Source organism: Dromiciops gliroides, chromosome 1 (genome assembly GCF_019393635.1).
Source record: "Dromiciops gliroides isolate mDroGli1 chromosome 1, mDroGli1.pri, whole genome shotgun sequence".
In the NCBI taxonomy this organism is placed as follows: domain Eukaryota; kingdom Metazoa; phylum Chordata; class Mammalia; order Microbiotheria; family Microbiotheriidae; genus Dromiciops; species Dromiciops gliroides.
The window spans coordinates 544,970,131-544,989,352 of NC_057861.1; the positions used below are offsets into that span (position 1 = coordinate 544,970,131).

General features: G+C 39.4%; 1 protein-coding gene across 1 annotated transcript in view; it reads left to right on the forward strand.

Moving 5' to 3' along the window:
- Positions 1–2,916: 2,916 nt before the first annotated feature.
- The window catches only part of DNAH3 (dynein axonemal heavy chain 3), a 187,373-nt gene continuing 171,067 nt past the window's right edge, over positions 2,917–19,222 (forward strand). The window contains 7 exon segments of the mRNA XM_043975895.1: positions 2,917–2,952; positions 7,651–7,755; positions 9,000–9,222; positions 15,586–15,652; positions 16,900–16,950; positions 17,573–17,753; positions 18,240–18,429. Of these exon segments, the coding sequence (XP_043831830.1) occupies positions 2,917–2,952; positions 7,651–7,755; positions 9,000–9,222; positions 15,586–15,652; positions 16,900–16,950; positions 17,573–17,753; positions 18,240–18,429 (853 nt within the window).

The following is a 19,222-nucleotide window of genomic DNA, read 5'->3' on the forward strand; positions in this document are numbered from 1 at the left end:
AGTGTATAAAGCACCATCCCTGGATTCAGGAGTACCTGGGTTCAAATCCAGCCTCAGACACTTGATACTTACTAGCTGTGTGACCCTGGGCAAGTCACTTAACCCTCACTGCCCAACCCAAAAACCAAAAAAAGATACCAGATTGAACAATAACATTAGTCCTTGCTTTCTACAACTGGGTTCAGAATGTCATACTTCCCTAATTTAGGGGCAGCTGTCAATAGGTTACATCCTTGTCCAGGTACCCAGTTTATATCTAAGAAAAGGCCAGAAACTTTGGGGAAAACAACCCCTTAATGAGTTGGGAAGTTGAGAATAAAATGCAAAGCAATTGCAGTCAGTTCAATGCAAAACTTTATTCTCATGGAAAAGAGGGGACGGGAAGAGAGAAAAAGGGGACCCAACATACAATTCAAGAATTCGCACTAACAGAGGGCAATACTGCATTGGGGAGCATTGAGATACCGGTCCTTGCAACAGGAAAGGAGTGTTCCAAAGTGCCCTTCTGAGAGGGGGTTCTTATGATCTGATTTCGGATGGCCCTTTTGGAACTGGCCGATTTGCATATTAGAGGTCAGGGCAAAATGTTATTTTGAGGGTTTGTTATCTGGGAGGAAAACAAGCTGGCAGCAGACAAAATGGGGAAGACAGCTGTACTAACTGTTATAGGGAAATAGGGTAGGGGGTTTGGGATAGGGATAGGGGTTTGGGGTCCTTAGGAATTCCTCTTTAAAGAATTACACCCTCTGGTACACAAATCCAATAGAATAGTTTATTTAGGTGCTGGGGAAGGGAAACCAAGAGAGAAATCCTTGGACTTCTCATGGGGGGAAGGCATGGCACAGAGCATGGCTCTGAGATACCAATCTCCTCAAGCAGGAAACAGGCAGATACTTTTATAGAGGACTGATGGGGGTGATCATCTGACTGTGGAAAGTTCTCTTATTGAGGAAGGACCATCCCCCACTTGTGGTGGCTAGAGGACTTGGGTAAGGAGTGGCTGCTGATCTCTCAAACCATCTCTCTCCTCCTGACACAAAGGCAGCAGCCACACCTAATCTTATCTCCCTAGGGGTGAGGGAGACTGGAATGAAGGGTGGTAGTCCTGGAGCTAGCTCAGTCCCAATCAGGTGCCACTTATCTCTTTAGGTGTGTCTGTCCTTTGGTTTAGTTTCTCAAGGAGAAGGTTCTTTGATGTATCCCAGAGAATTTCCGGAGTGGCCTGGGCCCATAACACTAACCTTTGAAAAGTGTTGTCACTTCTTCATGAGTATATTCTATAAGCTTATAGTCTCACTTAAGGGAGATTGTCGTGATGATCTCAAGACAATCAGGCCTAATCTTAATAATAATGGTTTCCATGCACAGATTCTATAAGCTACAAGTTTCATTAAGGTAGAGGGGATGGGACTATGATGGCAGCCTTAATATTTAAGGTAATACAAAATGGTTTTATTATTTTTAAATGAATTAATATATGAAAATTTTAAAATTAACCCATTTTAATGTCTAACATGGAAAACATCTATAGATCTAACCCACATAAACAAAAACTCTTTGGAGCCCTCAATGATGTTTTTGGGGGGTGGCGGAGCAATGAGGGTTAAGTGACTTGCCCAGGGTCACACAGCTATTAAGTCTCAATTTAAAATATGTGGTTGAAGGTTATATTTCTTTAACCCACCACTAAAATCTCATTTATTTTTTTTTGTTTGTTTGTTTTGTTTTTGTTTTTTCGGGGCAATGGGGGTTAAGTGACTTGCCTAGGGTCACACAGCTAGTAAATGTTAAGTGTCTGAGGCCAGATTTGAACTCAGGTACTCCTGACTCCAGGGCCGGTGCTTTATCCACTGCGCCACCTAGCCGCCCCCCTAAAATCTCATTTATAACCTAGGGCAAGTCACTGAACTTTCTAGTTCTAATAAGTAGTGTCAGAAGCAGGATTTGAACCTATGTCCTTTGACTCCAGGATCAAAACTTTTCCCACAATACCACGCTACAACAGAGATGGTTTGTGAAATGAATAGTGTATATATGTTTTGTTTCATTTTTTTGCAATTCCAAGTCAGGAAAAAAAAAGTCATTTGTCAAATCATAACCTGATTTTAAGTAAATGTGGTCACCATAGTGTTATTGGGTATGTGTACAAGTCTGTACTCATCTATTGGTGTGTGGGTGTGTAGAACTTATGAAGTCCTTTTCTTTTGCAAAATTAATAATAATAACATACTTTGTTTCATTCCTTCTCTATTTCTGGATACTGAAGAAATACTGCCCTCAAACTTGGCACCAAATATTCTCCCAGTCTGGGTGGGGGTCTGTATAACAAATGGATGAGGCTCGGGACATGTGTTGAGGTTAAGATCCCCAGTGTCCCCTAGGAAGGAGGGGACAGTTTCTCCTTCCCTTAGTAACAGACGCTGTAGCCTTGGTTACCAGCCCTAAGCCAAGAGAAAATGAAACTCTAGCTTTTAAAAAGCTGAGGGAGGAGAAGGGTGTGGAGGGAGGGGGGGAGAGGGAGGCTTACTGAAGTGCCAGAAGAAGCTTCATACTTTCCCACCAGTTTTGGGATTGTATTGGATGTGGACCTACCAAGATAGCCTGAGGGAAGGAAAAGGACTGTGGACCACACGTGGAAGATCAAGAAAGAGGGAGTTTGACAAACTCTTAGTTTCTTCACTTTAGTTTCTTTATTTTCTGTCTCTATTTTCCTATTTCTCCTCCTGAGGATTTACTCCAGTTTCCAAGACCTATGACCTCCTTAGTGGGCAGAATTTCCTGAAAAATCCACTGCCTGTGATGCTTCCATTATGATGCATAGACTGGGGCATTTTGCAGTGGTCTGGTGGAAACTTGCCTTCAGATACTAAGGGTTGTCTGTTGACTCAGGATAGGTACCCCATTTATCTGGACATCATGAATTTTTCAACTTGTAAATGCCCTTCTGAAAAGGTGAGTGGAGTGGGGATTTTAAGGGATGTTTATTCATCCTGCCCTATGACCCTTAATTCTATACCACTGGGTTTAGAAAATTTTTCTTGTGGCCTTGTTCTAAACTGGCCACGGCATTGGAACCTTCCTGACTGGCTTTGTTTGATTGTTCCTGAAGAGCTGTGATTTCTGTGATTTGTTGTTGTCTTTTGGACTTGGGTTTTTAGATCCCTGGTAGATAGCCAGGTTTCATTGGATCTTGCCACAAAAGCTGCAGGAATAGATTGAAAATTAATTGTTCTTTTAAAGTTTCCATTCTGAGGTGGCCAACCCACATTATGTTGGTGCTATTAGCACAAGGTGAAATTGTTGGAGGTGACGCAAATATTTTAATTGTGTGATATTTGTGAACCATCCTTTTAATCAGGATCTTTTGAATTAGATTTAAATCTAGGCCAAGCAACAGATTGCCATTGAAGGAAAACTCTCATTGGAGGTGGAGAAAAGAAAGGGGAGAGAGGGGGACTATGTTAACATGATAAAAAATGGATGCCTCACTTCTGAGTTCCTGAAAGAAATCACATGTCTTTAGGGCACTGAAGATGAAATTTTTAAAAATCTTCCTTGAATGGTACAGTACCTGCTTTTGCTGCCCAAGTTTTTTTTGTTTGTTTGTTTTCATGCAGCCTTTATGGCATTAGGGACCTAGCTGGCATATTAAGTTTAGCTGGGGAGATTTCATGCTTGTTGATCAGAGAAGCATATTTATTTATTTATTTGTTTGTTTGTTTATTTTGGGGGCAGGACAATGAGGGTTAAGTGACTTGCCCAAGGTCACACAGCTTGTAAGTGTCAAGTGTCTGAGTCCAGATTTGAACTCAGGTCCTTATGAATCCAGGGCTGGTGCTTTATACACTACACCACCTAGCTGCCCCTATTTTCAGTAGTAAGAAAGGGGGGGGGGTGGGAGAATACTATGAGATATTGTATACTTGGCTACCTGACCTTGGGAATAGTGTCAGAGAAATAGAGGTTTTTAGTTTATCTGAGGTCCCTACACTCAGAATGGAAAGAACCAGGCTGGATGGATGATGCGAACTCCATTTTGTTTAGAAAAGCTCCAGGGATCAAGGTTCTTTAAAATTGCAAACCATTTGCATGATTTTACTTAAGGAGTTAGAGGGTTCAGCAATCTTGTAGAAGTGATTTACCAAGTTTATAACTGGGGTTTGGGAGGTTGGGGGTCTAGGGCAGCATTGATGGTAAACAAATCAACTCTTCTGGAGGAAGTAGGATAGTAGTTGGCTACTCTCCAAGGCAGCAAGGTAGTAAATGGCAGCTGGCCCATATACAGTAGCCAGCATGCCATCCTGGCACATGTGTCTTGAGGACTGCCAATCCTTGATGTAATTCATGAGGCCCAAACCTTCCAGATACACACACATACACACACACACACACACACAATATATATATATATATATATATATATAAAATAAACATTTTTATTTATAGTTTTGTTCCAATTTTTATCCCTCTTTCTCTCCCTGAGGTGGCAAAAAATTTCAGATATATTAAAGCAAAGTTAAAATACCTTAAAGCAAAGGTATTCAAATTCAGAATCAGAGACAGTTTCCACTATTGTGCTACTCCAAGGATTCAGAGTGGTACGAAGGTGGTCCTGCATTCTCAAAGACTGTGCCAGAATAGCATGAATTCTAAGAGGTCCTACCAATGTTCCAAGGCTTCCAGATGGACCTGGGGAGAAGCTTCATTCCCATCATCTGATGATGATTCTAGTGAAGTTTGGAGAGTCTCATGATCAGATTGACTAAAGATGGCGAATTTTTTTTAGTCCCAGGAAATCTTAAAGACTACCTATTAAATCATACAGGGGCTGCGGTCTGTGTTAGTGAATCCACTATCCGCATTGACAAAGTATTGAAGGCATCACACGTGTGAAACACAATAATAGATTTAAAAACCAATCCATTTAGTCACATCTCAGATTGAGAGACAATGCACAATAGACAGAGATACATTTGGCCCCAATTAGAGTTGGTTATAGAGGGAATTACTTGGGAGATTTGTGCCCAATTCTCATTAAATCAAAAAACATTTGTAAAACACCTACTATGTGCCACGCACTATGCTAGGCACTGGGTATTAAAAGAAGCAATCTCTACTTTCAAAGAGCTTTTATTCTAACAGGGGAAATGAGCTGTGAATATATAAATAAATAACAAATATAATAGATGCAGATTAAATTACAAAATGGATAAAGAAGAAATCCAGGGGCAGCTGGGTGGCACAGTGGAAGGAGCACCAGCCCTGGCGTCAGGAGGACCTGAGTTCAAATCCAGCCTCAGACACTTGACACTTACTGGCTGTGTGACCCTGGGCAAGCCCCTTAGCCCCAATTGCCTCATGAAGAAGAAGAAGAAGAAGAAGAAGAAGAAGAAGAAGAAGAAGAAGAAGAAGAAGAAGAAGAAGAAGAAGAAGAAGAAGAAGAAGAAATTGAATGTTGGTGAGAAAGGAAAGACATTCTATAGAAGATCATGCTTGAAGTAGGTCTTGAAAGAAGAGAAGGATTCTATAGAAAGAATATTCCAGAAATAAGGGAAGACCAATGCAAAGGCATGGAGAAAGGAGATAGAATATTATGTGTGAGGAAAAGAGAGGCTTAGTTGGGCTATCCTGTTGCATGCAGGAAAAGCAGTATTGGATAATAACATTCAAAAAATATGTACTAGTGGTCAAAGGCTTTAAAAGCCAAATTAAAGAACTTATATTTGGTCCAACAGGTAATAGGGAACTATTCAGGTTTATTGAATAAGAGAGTGACACGGTCAGATATATGCTTAAGGAAAAAAACACTTTGCTATCCAGATGGGGGATGAGTTGGAGTGGGGAAGGAGTAAGGCAGGGATGAGGCCTAAACTAAGGTGATGGTTGTGTGAAGGGGGGAGGGGGGGGGGCAGATGCGAGAGCAATTGTGGAGAAATGGCAAGATTTGGCAACTAATTAGATATGTGGGGTAAAGGAGAAATAAGAGTTAAAAATAATTCCAAGTTTCCAAACCTGAGAGGCTGGAAGAATGGTGGTGGCTGCTTGAAATGCCTTCCCTCTTCATCTCCACCTCCTGGTCTTCCTTGACTTCCTTCAAGTTCCAAATAAAATACTGTCTTCTAAGGAAGCTTTTCCCAATTTGCCTTCTTTCTTTTAGTTATTTTCTATTTATCCTGTATATACTTGTTTGTATTTGTTTGCTTATTGTCTCCCCCATTAGACTGTGAGCTCCTTGAGGGCAGGGACTGGGGTTTTTTTTGCCTCTTTTTGGATACCCAGAGCTTGGCACAGTACCTGGCACGTAGTAGGTACTTAATAAATGTTTATAAACCAACTTATTGAATGACCTATGGCCTCAGCAAAAATAAGGAAATTTGGAAGAAGACCGTTTTGGGGGGGGGGGCGGGAAATGAAGTGAGTTTGGTTTTTGATATGTTTGGTTTTAGATGCCTATGGGACATTTCTGGTTAAAATGTCCAATAGACATTGATTTGGAGCTGAACCTCATAGGATAGAATAGGACTTGATAGATCTGCATATCATCTGCATAGAGATGGTAACTAGAGCCCAGGGAGCTGATGAGGACACCAAGAGAGAGTGTAAAGAGAAGAGATAAGGGTTTGAGATAAAGCCAAAGGGAGTGCCCACAGTTGGGGGTGTGATATGGATGATGAAGGCAGCAGAGGAGACTTTGAGTAGTCAAACAGGTAGGAGAAGAAACAGGGAACATCATTGTCACAAAAACCCAGTGAGAAGAGAGTGCCTAGGCGTAGAAAGTGATCAACAGTGTCAAATGCAATAAAGAGGTCAAAAAGGTTGAGGATTGGGAAAGACCATCAGATTGTACAATTATGGGATCATTGGTTAAAGAAGAGATAGGAAAGACACCTTTTATTATTTTGTATATGTTGGGGGGAGAAGGGGAAGGTGTCCATTATTGTGGAACATTGCACATAATGTCAGATTTCCCCCCTATGTATTGATTGGATTTTGCTTAATTTATTTTTTCTTCTTTTTCTTTAAAAAAAATGTTTTAAGGGATCGCTTTCTGGAAGGAGGAAGGGGTAGATGATGTACAAATAAAAGATATAAATAAAAATCTATTTTTAAAAAAGATATTGTTGAGTTTCAGTTGCATGATTAAGTTAAAAGCCAGTTTGCCAACAGATGAGGAGGAGAGGAAATGGAAGCAATGAGTATAGATAGCATTTTTCTAGAAGTTTGACTAAAAAAGGAAAGGAGAATCATAGAATAATAGCTGGAGGAGATAATTGAGTTTACCTTTTGCCCAGCGGCATGCCAGAGGCATAAGGTTGGAAGGAATGAAATAAAAGGGGTCAGCTCCTGACCTTGCTTTAGAAACCTGGAAGGATCCACTAAATTTAGGTTCTTTCTGGCAATAACTTCCATTAACCAATATGACTAAAAACTAAAAAAAGGAGATAATGCGATCTTCTAAAAGCTCTTCTAGGGAGAACTCTGAAAGAGGAAATTTAAAAATAAAAATATATGCCCGGTCAAATGTCTATAATTCCTAATAGTAATGTGTCTGTATCTTCCTCACCCTCCTCCCCTCTTTCCCCCCACCAGTCAGAGTGCTACAAACATATCCTGGTCCTTTAAAAGAATCTTTGTTCTTATTTTCTACAGTCCACCAGAAATGACTCCATACATCACATGAGCCACTCTAAGATGCGACCAGAGTTGCCACCTCTGCCTCAATCTGCCAATGAAGAACCATCTGCCCTCTACAAGGTCTGTTTGTAGAAATGCTGTTATTTTCCCCTTGAGGGTGAGATGATGTGCTGAAACCCAGAGGTTATTTTCATAATTTTGAGGTGTCAAGCTAGACCCACAGGCAATGCAGCAAGGGTTCACACACAGCACTAGTCACACTTGCTTACCAGTGCTATTTTCAGAAATAATGATGGTCTTCTGAACAGCTTTCTTGTCAATTCAGAAGTGACATCCATGGATATTTGTCACATGATCAAAAATTTCTATTGCATTCAATTGGATAAATATTTGTTAAATGCTTGCTATGGATAGGTTACTGTACTAGGTATTGGGTGGGAATAGAAAAACAATAAACAGTTCCTGCTCTAAAATAATTTATATTCTAATGGTGCCAACAATTCAACTCATAAATTCAACAAACATTGATTAGGCATTGGGCTGGAGACATTGCCCAATATACTTGTTCTGATATATTTAATTAAAACCAGATCTATTTGCACTAAAAAAATTGCTACAGTAATAATACCTTTATTTACATAGTTCTTGACTTCCCAAGCTCTTTCTCATCTAATTTTCCACTTTATTTACACAGTATCCTTTTGATAGGTAGGTAATTTGTCAAGGTACATAATGCTTCTGACTCCTAGTCTAGCTCTTTTCCCCCTTACCCTACTAGAAAAGATGGAGTTCATATTTCTTGTGAGCAAAATGATTCTTGCAAGAGGTGTTTAGCTTTAGTATTGAATTCATTAAGACCTGCTATGGAACTTGTTAAACAGATTGGTTTGTAGTAGAAAAAGAAAGTCAAAGAAAGCACATGAATGGTTGGAAAAAGGATAACAGATGAACAACCAGAATATTCTCTTGTTTTCTATGATGAGTGAATGAATGAATGAACAAATGAATGAATGAATGAAAAAATATTTATTAAATGCTTTCTATGTACAAAGCCCTATGCTAATCACTAGGAATTTAAAAGATAGTTCCTGCTCTCAAGCATCTCACATACCATGTAAAGCACTATGTAATTATGTTTGTTTTTTGTGTTTTGTGTTTTTTTGTTTTTTGCGGGGCAATGGGGATTAAGTGACTTACCCAGGGTCACACAGCTAGTAAGTGTCAAGTGTCTGAGGCCGGATTTGAACTCAGGTACTCCTGACTCCAGGACCGGTGCTTTATCCACTGCACCACCTAGCTGCCCCCAGTACTATGTAATTATGAATTGTTACAATTATGTTTCTTCTGACTTTCTCCAAATCTAGACAGTCATGTCACACAGCTTTTATCCTCCCTTGATGCAAAGGACGTCATGGACTAAGGCTGTGCCATTCAAAGACCAAATCCACTATCGTGGTCCCAGTGATTCCATTGCTAATAACTATTCCATGATGGCTCGAGACCTGAAATTGAGGGACCTGCTGAAGATCTACCAGCCTGTCACAATCATCACCCCATTTGGAATGGAATGTCAGAAAGCAAAAATGGGTATCTTTTAGCTTTAGAATAAAATTGGATAATGTTAGTATTTTTGTTAAAGGGGACCAAGCACGGGGAAAAGGCATGAGACAGCATAGTACTGCACTCCTGTCAACAGCTGAAACTCTCCTGTTTTCTTTGACTGGTCTTATCCAGAGACTTTGCTTGTCTCACAACCTCATTTCTGACTCCTGAAAATGCTCACCAACTATCCTACCTTCTTATGAATCAATCTGAAATTATATATTGACTAGGCCACTTCCTTTTTTTTTTTTTTTTCATTTTGAACTTTGGGTCTTTCCTCCCAAGGGGTCATGGTTCTTTTGGTTTTTATTTATTTATTTATTTATTTTGCGGGGCAATGGGGGTTAAGTGACTTGCCCAGGGTCACACAGCTAGTAAGTGTCTGAGGCCAGATTTGAACTCAGGTACTCCTGAATCCAGGGCCGGTGCTTTATCTATTGCGCCACCTAGCCGCCCCCCCCCCCCCCCCCCCCCCCCCGGTTCTTTTGGTTTTTGCATTTCCCTATTACACAGATTTAGCTGCAGGTAAGTGATCTTGTGCCCCTTGATGTGTCTTCTGCCTCCAAGAAACAACAATTCCTAGAGTTGGAATTCAGAAAGTGTAGGGTTGAGATCACTTCTAGCTTCTACTAATCTAGATTTCCTCTGAAGTTTCTTCCCCAGAAAGCTTAAGTGCGAGGGTTGGGGTGAACCAAAATATGTCCTATGGATTGGAATGAAACTGGCCATGGGTTCCTCAGAGACACCCGGATATGGTGGAAAGATTACTGGATTTGCAGTCAGAAAATATAAACTTAAATCTTGTTTATGACCTGTGTGACCTCGGGAGGCCACTTAACCTCTCTTTGCTTCAGTTTCTTCACTTGAAAATGAAGTTGGACTAGATCTCTAAGCTTACTTCTGTGTTTAACTCTATGACCCCATAACCTTCTTCCCATACCTGGAGCTATTTGCTATAAATATATTCATTGGTTTTATGGTGAGGGTTTTTTCAGGATAAATTTCTGGAAAGAAAAAAAAAACTCCTACCTAGGCAAATGCTTTTTCTAGAGGGGTAGCATAACATAGTGGATAGAGTGTTGGACTTAGAGTCAGAAACACTTGAGTTCAAATCCTCCTTCTGACACTGTGTGACCATGGGCAAATCACTAAGCCTCAGTTTCCTCTTCTGTGAAATGAGAGGTTTGGGCTTGATGGCCTCTAAAAATTCTTTCTATCTTTAAATCTTGGATCCCATAATTAGGTGTGTGATCTAGCATTTGCTAATTAGTGGAATTACTTCTCAAGGAGGTGTAGTAGGGAAAGAAAGGCATTTAGTCTCTCGGTATTGCCAATTCTCAAATTATATGAGGACTTATCCAGTTGGTGGGTTATCTAGACCCTTTATTTTTCTTACTACTTTTTTTTTTTTGGCTAGTTTATTGATTAGGGGTTATTGAGAGGAGGGGAAAAACAAATTGGGATTTCAAAGCCATTTTGATGAAAGGTTAGGTAGAAGGAAACGAAATTCAAAATTCAGGCTAAATATATATATTTTATTTTGATTATGAATTTCTAATTTCCCGATTTTCCTGTCCTCATTGATTCCTGATGATGGAGAGTTGGCTTTATTTAATTTTTAGTTGTTACAAAATGAAAAATATATATATACAGAGACATTTTTCAGTTGTCTAGACACATGAAATCCGATCTGTTTGCTATTTGATCCTAATGGATTTCATAATTTATCACTTTAATTTCATAATCATTATCCTCCACTTTGTTTGCATTGGCCTTTTTGTTGGCTAGTTGTACACCTTTTAGAATGAAAAAATGTTGTTAAAAAAGCTACAACAACACCACCCTCATCCATACACACACATCAGCTAAAATTGGCCGGCTATAGAGACTAATGAGACTAATAAGATTTTTAAATGACGTGAGGAAAGCAAGCAGTTGCTCATTTTGCTTTAGAATTCCAAACACTTCAAATATGTGGTGGAATGAAAAATGACAACAACAATATTCATTGAGCATATAAGTACTCAATACTTGCCTGCTGAAAGATACAAAAGAAATATGAGAGCCAATCCCTTCTCTCAAGTAGTTTATAAAGTTCCTAGAGAGGAAAAAAATGTCCATTTAAAATAATAAGGTAATAATAGATACAATTCAAAACAATAATGTGTATATATATACATAAACACATGTTTATATCACACACACATTATATATAATATGTTACATAAAATAATACCTATGGTATTACATTTGTGTAAAATGTATCACATGTATATAAAATGTATTCTGTATATATGAGATTATTTTATATATATATATATGAGATTATTTGTGAGGGAAAGTATTCATGAGCTCTAGAGTAGTAAAAGGCTCAAGGAAGAACTGGAACTTGGAGCTGGATTTTCAAAGTGTGGTTCATCAACTAACATACTCATTAAGTCCCTATGATGGGCTGGACACTATGGAGGGTGCTGGGATACAAGTACAGAGGACTGAAATAATCTCTGCTCTCAAGGTACTTCCATTCTAATGTAGGGACAATACTTTTCTGGGTTCTCAGGGTCAGTGCCCTTGAAGTTCATGATGTTACATTTCCCTGATGTGTCTACCTTGTACCCATTGTATCTTTTGGCTCCTGATGCAGATACTGTATCAGACACTGCCACCCTCGAGTGATACTGCTACCAAGGAGACCTCCAGGTCTTCCAAACTTTGGAGGTAATACAAAGTTATAACCTGACCAATTCCATCTTTTTCCTAAGAGATTTTCTCAGGGCAGCTAGGTGGCGCAGTGGATAGAGCACTGGCCCTGATTCAGGAGGACTTGAGTTCAAATGTGACCTCAGACACTTGACACTAGCGTTGTGACCCTGGACAAGGTCACTTAGACCCCAATTGCTGCACCTAAAAGAACAAAAACAACAACAACAAAAATTTTTCTCTTGACCATGGCTCTCTAATCACAACTAGTTTCATCAAACTGGTTGCATCATCTACTAGTTCAAATCTCTCTGGTAACATGATATTAGGAAGAAGAAGGCGAGCCATTCACTTTTGGGGGCTCTGTAATCCTCCAGCACCAAAGTTGAGCCTTCTCCATTTGACTGACTAGCTCTAAACTAGGTTGCTATTTTTATATGTAACCCAGAGGCATGCCTTTATCTTCTGCAACCATCACATCCAGTGAAGGACTTATTTATATACAACAATATTCATACCGGGCTTACTTTTAAAAAAAAAAGCTTAGTTTTGATTAACTAAATTAATCAAGGATGTCCTGGGTCTTCTTGGATTAATTAGGATTGAGGTAGACTTTACCTTTATACAAGGAAATGTACAAAATTTGTAGTTCTTAAAGCAAACAGAGAAATTTATATATTATCCTAGAGGCATTAGGGTAATTGAGCTTATTCAGTAAGGGAATGACATAGTCAGATATGCTTTTTGTTGACGGTGGCAAATGGGGGTTAAGTGGACTTGCCCAGGGTCACAGCAGAGAGTAAGTATCAAGTGTCTGAGGTCGAGATTTGAACTCAGATCCTCCTGAATTAGGGGCCTAGTGCTTTTATCTACTGAACACCTAGCTGGCCCCTCAGATAGGCTTTTTTTTTTCAGGGCAATGAGGGTTAAGTGACTTGCCCAGGGTCACACAGCTAGTGTCAAGTGTCTGAGACCAGATTTGAACTCAGGTCCTTCTGAATTCAGGGCTGGTGCTTGATGCCAATTCTCCACCTAGCTGCCCCCCAGATAGGCTTTTAAGAAAAACCATTTTGGCAGCAGGGTGGAGGATGAGGATGTATTGGAGTGGAGAAGGAATTGAGATTTGGCATTCCAGGGAGTGAGAAGTTAAAAAATAATGTATTAAGTTATTATCCTTAATCTTTCTGGGGAGGGTTATAGGTTTTCCCTTTTCCTTCTGCTCCAGCAAAACTTAACTGTGAGGAGGCACCTAGCTGGTGCAGTGGATAGAGTACTGGCCCTGGATTCAGGAGGACCTGAGTTCAAATCCAGCCTCACATACTTGACACTTATTAGCTGTGTGACCCTGGGCAAGTCACTTAACCCTCATTGCCCTGCAAAAAAAAAAACAACAAACAAAAAAAGTTAACTGTGGACCTAAGGACACCAAGGGGTTAGAATTATATCCAGGTCAAAGTTCAGGATAAGGTAAGCTTTGGGAGGAGTGGAAGTTAAGATTCAGGCTCAAACTTGGAGATCGGAACAGAATAGATGGGTGTGACAGAACACTAGAGAAATGTAGCTCAGGACCTTTCAAAGGGCAATACATACAGCTCTAAATTCTCCTAAATCCAGACCTACTTCAGCCAGTATATTAGCTTTTATTAATTGCCTACTATGTGCTGGACACTGTGGCAAACATTGGGGATGCAAGTAAAGGCAAAAACCCAATACTTCCTAAGGGCTTACAGCTTAATGGGAGAAATAATATGCAAACAACTTTGCATAAACAAGATATATACAGGATAAACTGGGGGTACTCTCAAAGGGAAGGCACTAAGGTTAAGGAGGACTGGGAAAGGCCCTTTACAGGAAGTGAGACTTTAACTGAGACTTGAAGGAAGACAGGGAAGCCAAGAGGTGGGCATAAGGAGGGAGAGAATTCCAGGCACTAGAGATTGCACTGAAGTATCTTTTTGAGAAACAGCATGGAGGCCAGTGGAGTAAATGGAGAAGAGTAAGGTGTAAGAAACCTGGGAAGATAGGAGGGGGCCAGGTTATGAAAAGCTAAAAAAAAGATCATACCAAGGATTTTATATAACCTGATCCAGGCAGTAATGCAAAGCCACTGGAGTTTATTGAATGAGAGAGAATTGGGCTGGGGGGGGATCAGGGAGGGCTATTAGTGACGATAAGTCGGACCTGAACTTTAAAGAAGACCATTTGATAGGCTAAATAGAGAATGGATTGAGTGATTAGTTTGTTCATTATAATCTTATTTATAGAACATTTTGTGCTTTCCCAATTTATAATATACATATCACCTGATTCCATCAACAGCCTGATGAGGTAGTCATGGCAGGCATTGTTGTCCCTGGGTTACAGAACAGGAAACTGTGTTCCAGGGAAGTTGGGTAACGTGTATAGCCAGTAAAAGGGTGAATTGCACTAGAACTCACTTCTGCTGACTCTGAGTTTTGGCTCTCTTTCCACAGGGCACACATCCTTCTAGTTAATCCCAAATACCCTGTCTATCCTCCTAGACAGACCCTGGACATGATCTCACATTGTGCTTTTTTTCTTGGGATTTTTTTTCTCCTGACTTGTGCTTTCATTGTTTGTTGTATGAAGCTCCCACTCCCTTTAGTGGAGCATATCAGCACTAAGTTAAGTGGATTATCCAGGTTTATTCAGTAGGTATCAGAGGATAGGTATGATAGCTGTAATCTCATTGGTAAAAGGAAGTCTGGAGATGAGGACACTTTCTCTATCCTTGTAGGCTATTATTTTATCCACAACTTAAGAGTTGCCTCTATCCAAGAAAATTCCAAAGGACTCATGATGAAAAATGCTAACTACCTCCAGAGAAAGAACTCATGGCATCTGAATACAGATCAAATCATATTGTTTCTTTTTGTTGTTGTTGTTGTTCTAGTTTTCTTCCACAAAATGACTAATATGGAAATGTTTTACCTGATTTCACATGTATAACCTATATCAGATTGCTTACAGTCTCAGGGATGGGGGAGGCGAGTGAGGGAAGGATAGAATTTGGAACTCAAAACTTTAAAAAAATGAATGTTAAAAATTGTTTCTACATTTAATTGAGGGTGAAAAGAAAATATTTTTTTTTACAAAGCACATGACATCAAAAATAGATTTGCCTTGAGCATTGAGAAGCTAATTGACTTACCAAGGCACCCAGCCAGGAATGTATCTCATCTTGATACATTCTTCCTGACTCCCAGGACAGCTCTCTGTGTTCATTCTGTCTTTTTTTCCTCTTTCTTTCTTTCCTTCCTTTCTTTCTTTCTTTTTTCCTTCTTTCTTTCTTTCTTTCTTCTTTCTTTCTTCTTGTCTTTCTTCCTTTCTTTCTTTCTTTCTTTCTTTCTTTCTTTTTTGCGGGGCAATGAGGGTTAAGTGACTTGCTCAGGGTCACACAGCTAGTAAGTGTCAAGTGTCTGAGGTCGGATTTGAACTCAGGTCCTCCTGAATCCAGGGCCAGTGCTTTATCCACTGTGCCACCTAGCTGTCCCGGTTCATTCCTGTCTTACTGAACTTACTAATTCCTGGACATAGCATTTTTTGTGGGTCTGAAAATTTAGAAAAGAAGGAGGAAGTGATATGGCCCTAAATCACTTCATTGCCTTTGTTATTTTACACTTTCAGCTTCAAGAGATGGCCCCAATGCCAAGAGACTCAAGTTTTCATCCAAAAGCAAATTTGATAATTTCAGGTAATCTGCCACCCTGGGTATTCCGAGATTGGACAGGACTGATCTCAGGATCAATTGTAAAACAGGTGAAGTTTACCTTCTTGCTTCACCTTTGAGGAAGTCTATTTCTCTTTCACCAGCATCATTATAGATAGAGATGATATGGTTTTAGATGTAGATACAGACGACTCTCAATGAGGAAACTCACTCTACTATGCATATTGTCATCCTTTCTTCAAATTATAGTTTTAGAGATTTTCCCAGGTTATCAAGAGGCCAAGTGATTTTTCCCAGGATCTCACGACCAGTATATAAGAGAGATGGGACTTGGTCTCAGGTCTTTCAAACTCAGAAAGATAACTGTCCACTAAGCCATACCACCTCCCTGCCAGTGATACAGGATAGAGTGATAGGGTCAGAAGAGCCTGAATTGAATCCTGGCTCTGATACCTTCCTAAACTAGAGCTGTGAATACTCTCCTGAACCCCAGTTTCTTCAGTCTATAACACGATAAATATTACTCACATTATATACTTCATAGGGTTGTGAATTCAATACTTTGAAAATGTTAGAAAGTTAAATAAATACAAACTGTTCTTTGATGTGATGTATTCCCACCAGTGGTTCAAAGCAGTGGTTCTCAAACTTTTTGGTCTCAAGACTCCTTGATACTCTCAAAAAATTTTGGGGACCCTCTCCTAAAGACTTTTATTTATGTGGGTTATATCTATGATTATTTACTGTTAGAAATTAAGGCAGTATAACTAGGAAAATGATGAGGGACCTCACATCCACTGAGAGAATATAGGGACTCCATGACTGCTATTTCAAAGTATTGAAGTGTAAAGCAACTCTACTAGTCTCAAATTACCTAATGTTTCATGTCCTTTCCAGTTGTCATGTGTCATTATTCTGACATTGGGAATGCAAGCTGATTATTGTGCACATTAAGGCATATAAATTCTAACAATATACCTTTTCTACATTATTTGCAAGATTTTATTCAGAGAATAACATCAGAGGAAATCCCCTGGTAGTGGGATTTCAGTCCTCAGTGACAGGAGGAGGAGAAAATTTGGGGAGAAAAGTCAGGCAGAAGGGACAATGCCTCAAATCATTTTGGGTGAATGCTTATTCCTCCTGTGCATAAGGTTAACCCTGACCAGGTCCCCTGGGTTTCAGACAGTAGGCCATCCAGAAATCAGAGAGTTAGTGCCCCTTACACTTTTCCACTCGAAAAAGTTTATTTCTTTTTTCTATTTTTCTAGTAAGGCATCAGAACCCTCAGAGAAAGAGAATGAGGTACCCTTTCCAGCCAGGTAATTACTATTCTCTATTATTACCTAAGGGGTGGAGAAAATGAGTTTCTTGGACTATAGTGGAAAGGATCTCCATTAGCTGTAATGAATGACTTTCTCATGGTCTCAACATCACTACACTCACCCACACCTGGCCTGATGTAGCCGCCTGTGTGCTGCATGTAGGAAGATGACAGTGGTTTTCTAGTAGTAGAGATTTATTTGCACTGATTCGTCCACACTTTCTCACACAGTTCTCCTTATGATCAACTACATTAATTGCCATTCATTTGGGAGATAGATGGCTGGAGTTAGTAGTTGCTATCTATTGACAAGGGGTACAGGGAAATGAGCTGTCTTAGCCTTGTGACCTTAATCTTATTGGTACATAACCTATGCAACTGAGCTAACTAATCATTGACATGGATACCTAGTAGACATTCAATAATAAGAATTCATTTTTGACCTGCCATACAGGAATATAAACGTGCACAGAAATATTCTGTTAGAAGGTATAGAGCAGAGGCCACCTGCATAACCATTTTTTTCAGAATTACCCTTGTCAGTCTATAGAAGGTAGGATGTGATAACATAATATCTTGGTGTAAAGACGGATCACTAAGAGAGGATGTGTTTATTTCAGAGGCATACCACCCATTAAGACTTTGACTTCCATTTGCTCAAGTCCAATGGTCTCAGGAATGGATATTTCTGATTTACCTGGGAGCCGGCCCATGAGTCCAGAAGAACAGATTGATGTGATGATCCGAGAAGAAAAGGAAATGGCAAAAAAAGAATCTGAACCCTCAGAGTTAGACTTGGAGGTGGGCTCCATTTTGTTCCCTTCATTGATTATTATCCCCCATTGTCCAAGAAGTACTTCCCTGTGTCCAACCAAAAGCTCCTTTGCTTTTATTTAAGACCCTTTGCTCTTGGTTGGTACTTTGCAGACAAAGGGAATGGCTGGTCAACTTCTTTATCAAAAAAATAAGAAATAACTGCTCCCTTGTCACTTAACTGGGACAGTTAGGTGGTACCACTGTGGGCAGAGTCAGGAAAACTCATCTTCCTGGTTTCAACTATGGCCTCATTTACTTACTAGTTGTGTGACCCCAGGAAAGGAGAGTCTTAAAGGGGAAATGAAGTTAAAAGAAATGGAGTCCCAAGTTTTAAGGACCAATGTCCTTAGCAAGATTATCAGTGGTTTCAGTTAAGTTATACAGAGTAGTTTCAATCCATCCAATCACTCATTTCCTTTTTAAAGCTGTTTTTGTTGTTGCTGTTTGGTTTTTTTGTTTTGTTTTTGATAGAGATATTATTATTATGTGACTCATGGAATTCGCAAAGACATGATTGCCCAGCAGGATGAGGATATACTTGAACGAATTCTAAAACTTATTCCATTGCACTTGATAAAGAATCCCAACCTGGAGTCCTTATTAAGAAGTCTTGTGGAGGAGAATGACCAGGACTACTACCACAGTCTCATGAAGGATATTGGTAAATCATAGGACAAATAAGGTCATGGGTTAGTGTATTCAATAGGAAGGAAATAAGCATTTATTAAGTGCTTACAATGTGTCAGGCACTGTGCTAAGCACTTTACAACTATTATCTCATTTGATCCTCACAACAACCTTTCAAGGGAAGAGGGGAGGGAGGAAAGGAGGAATAGAATTTGGAACTCAAAACTTTAAATAAAAATATTTATTATTTTTATATCAATAAATATATATGTGTGTATATGTATGTATATATGTGTGCATGTATATATGTATGTGTGTGTATGTATATATATATATGTGTGTGTGTGTGTGTGTGTATATATATATATATATATATATATGTAAAAGTTCATGGAACCCGGATTTAGAACTCTAACTCTAGTTAGCATCTTTCCATTTTACCATATTATTTCATGTAAACTCCCCCATCCATCGATGTAGGCAAAATTGTAGCCATCTAGCTTATTCAATGCAAAATTTCACTCCTTTTATGAAATGTTCATCTAATTGGTTCAAAGGATTCTACTAACTAATCAGTAGGTATTTTTCATCCCCAATATATTTCATCTCCCTATATTTAGGATCCTGTGGTCTAGGTTCTATAATATGGTTTAGTCTTAGATTCAGTCTACTCTAGGCCCTAAAGATCTAATCCTGCTTCTTCTGAACTCCCTCTGGAAAGAAAAAAAGTCACATACCCAGGATAAATGTTTTAGCTTAGTCAATGGCAGGAGATTTAACTTGATAAACCACTTATGGAAGAGGAAAAGGAAGAAATGCTTTACCAG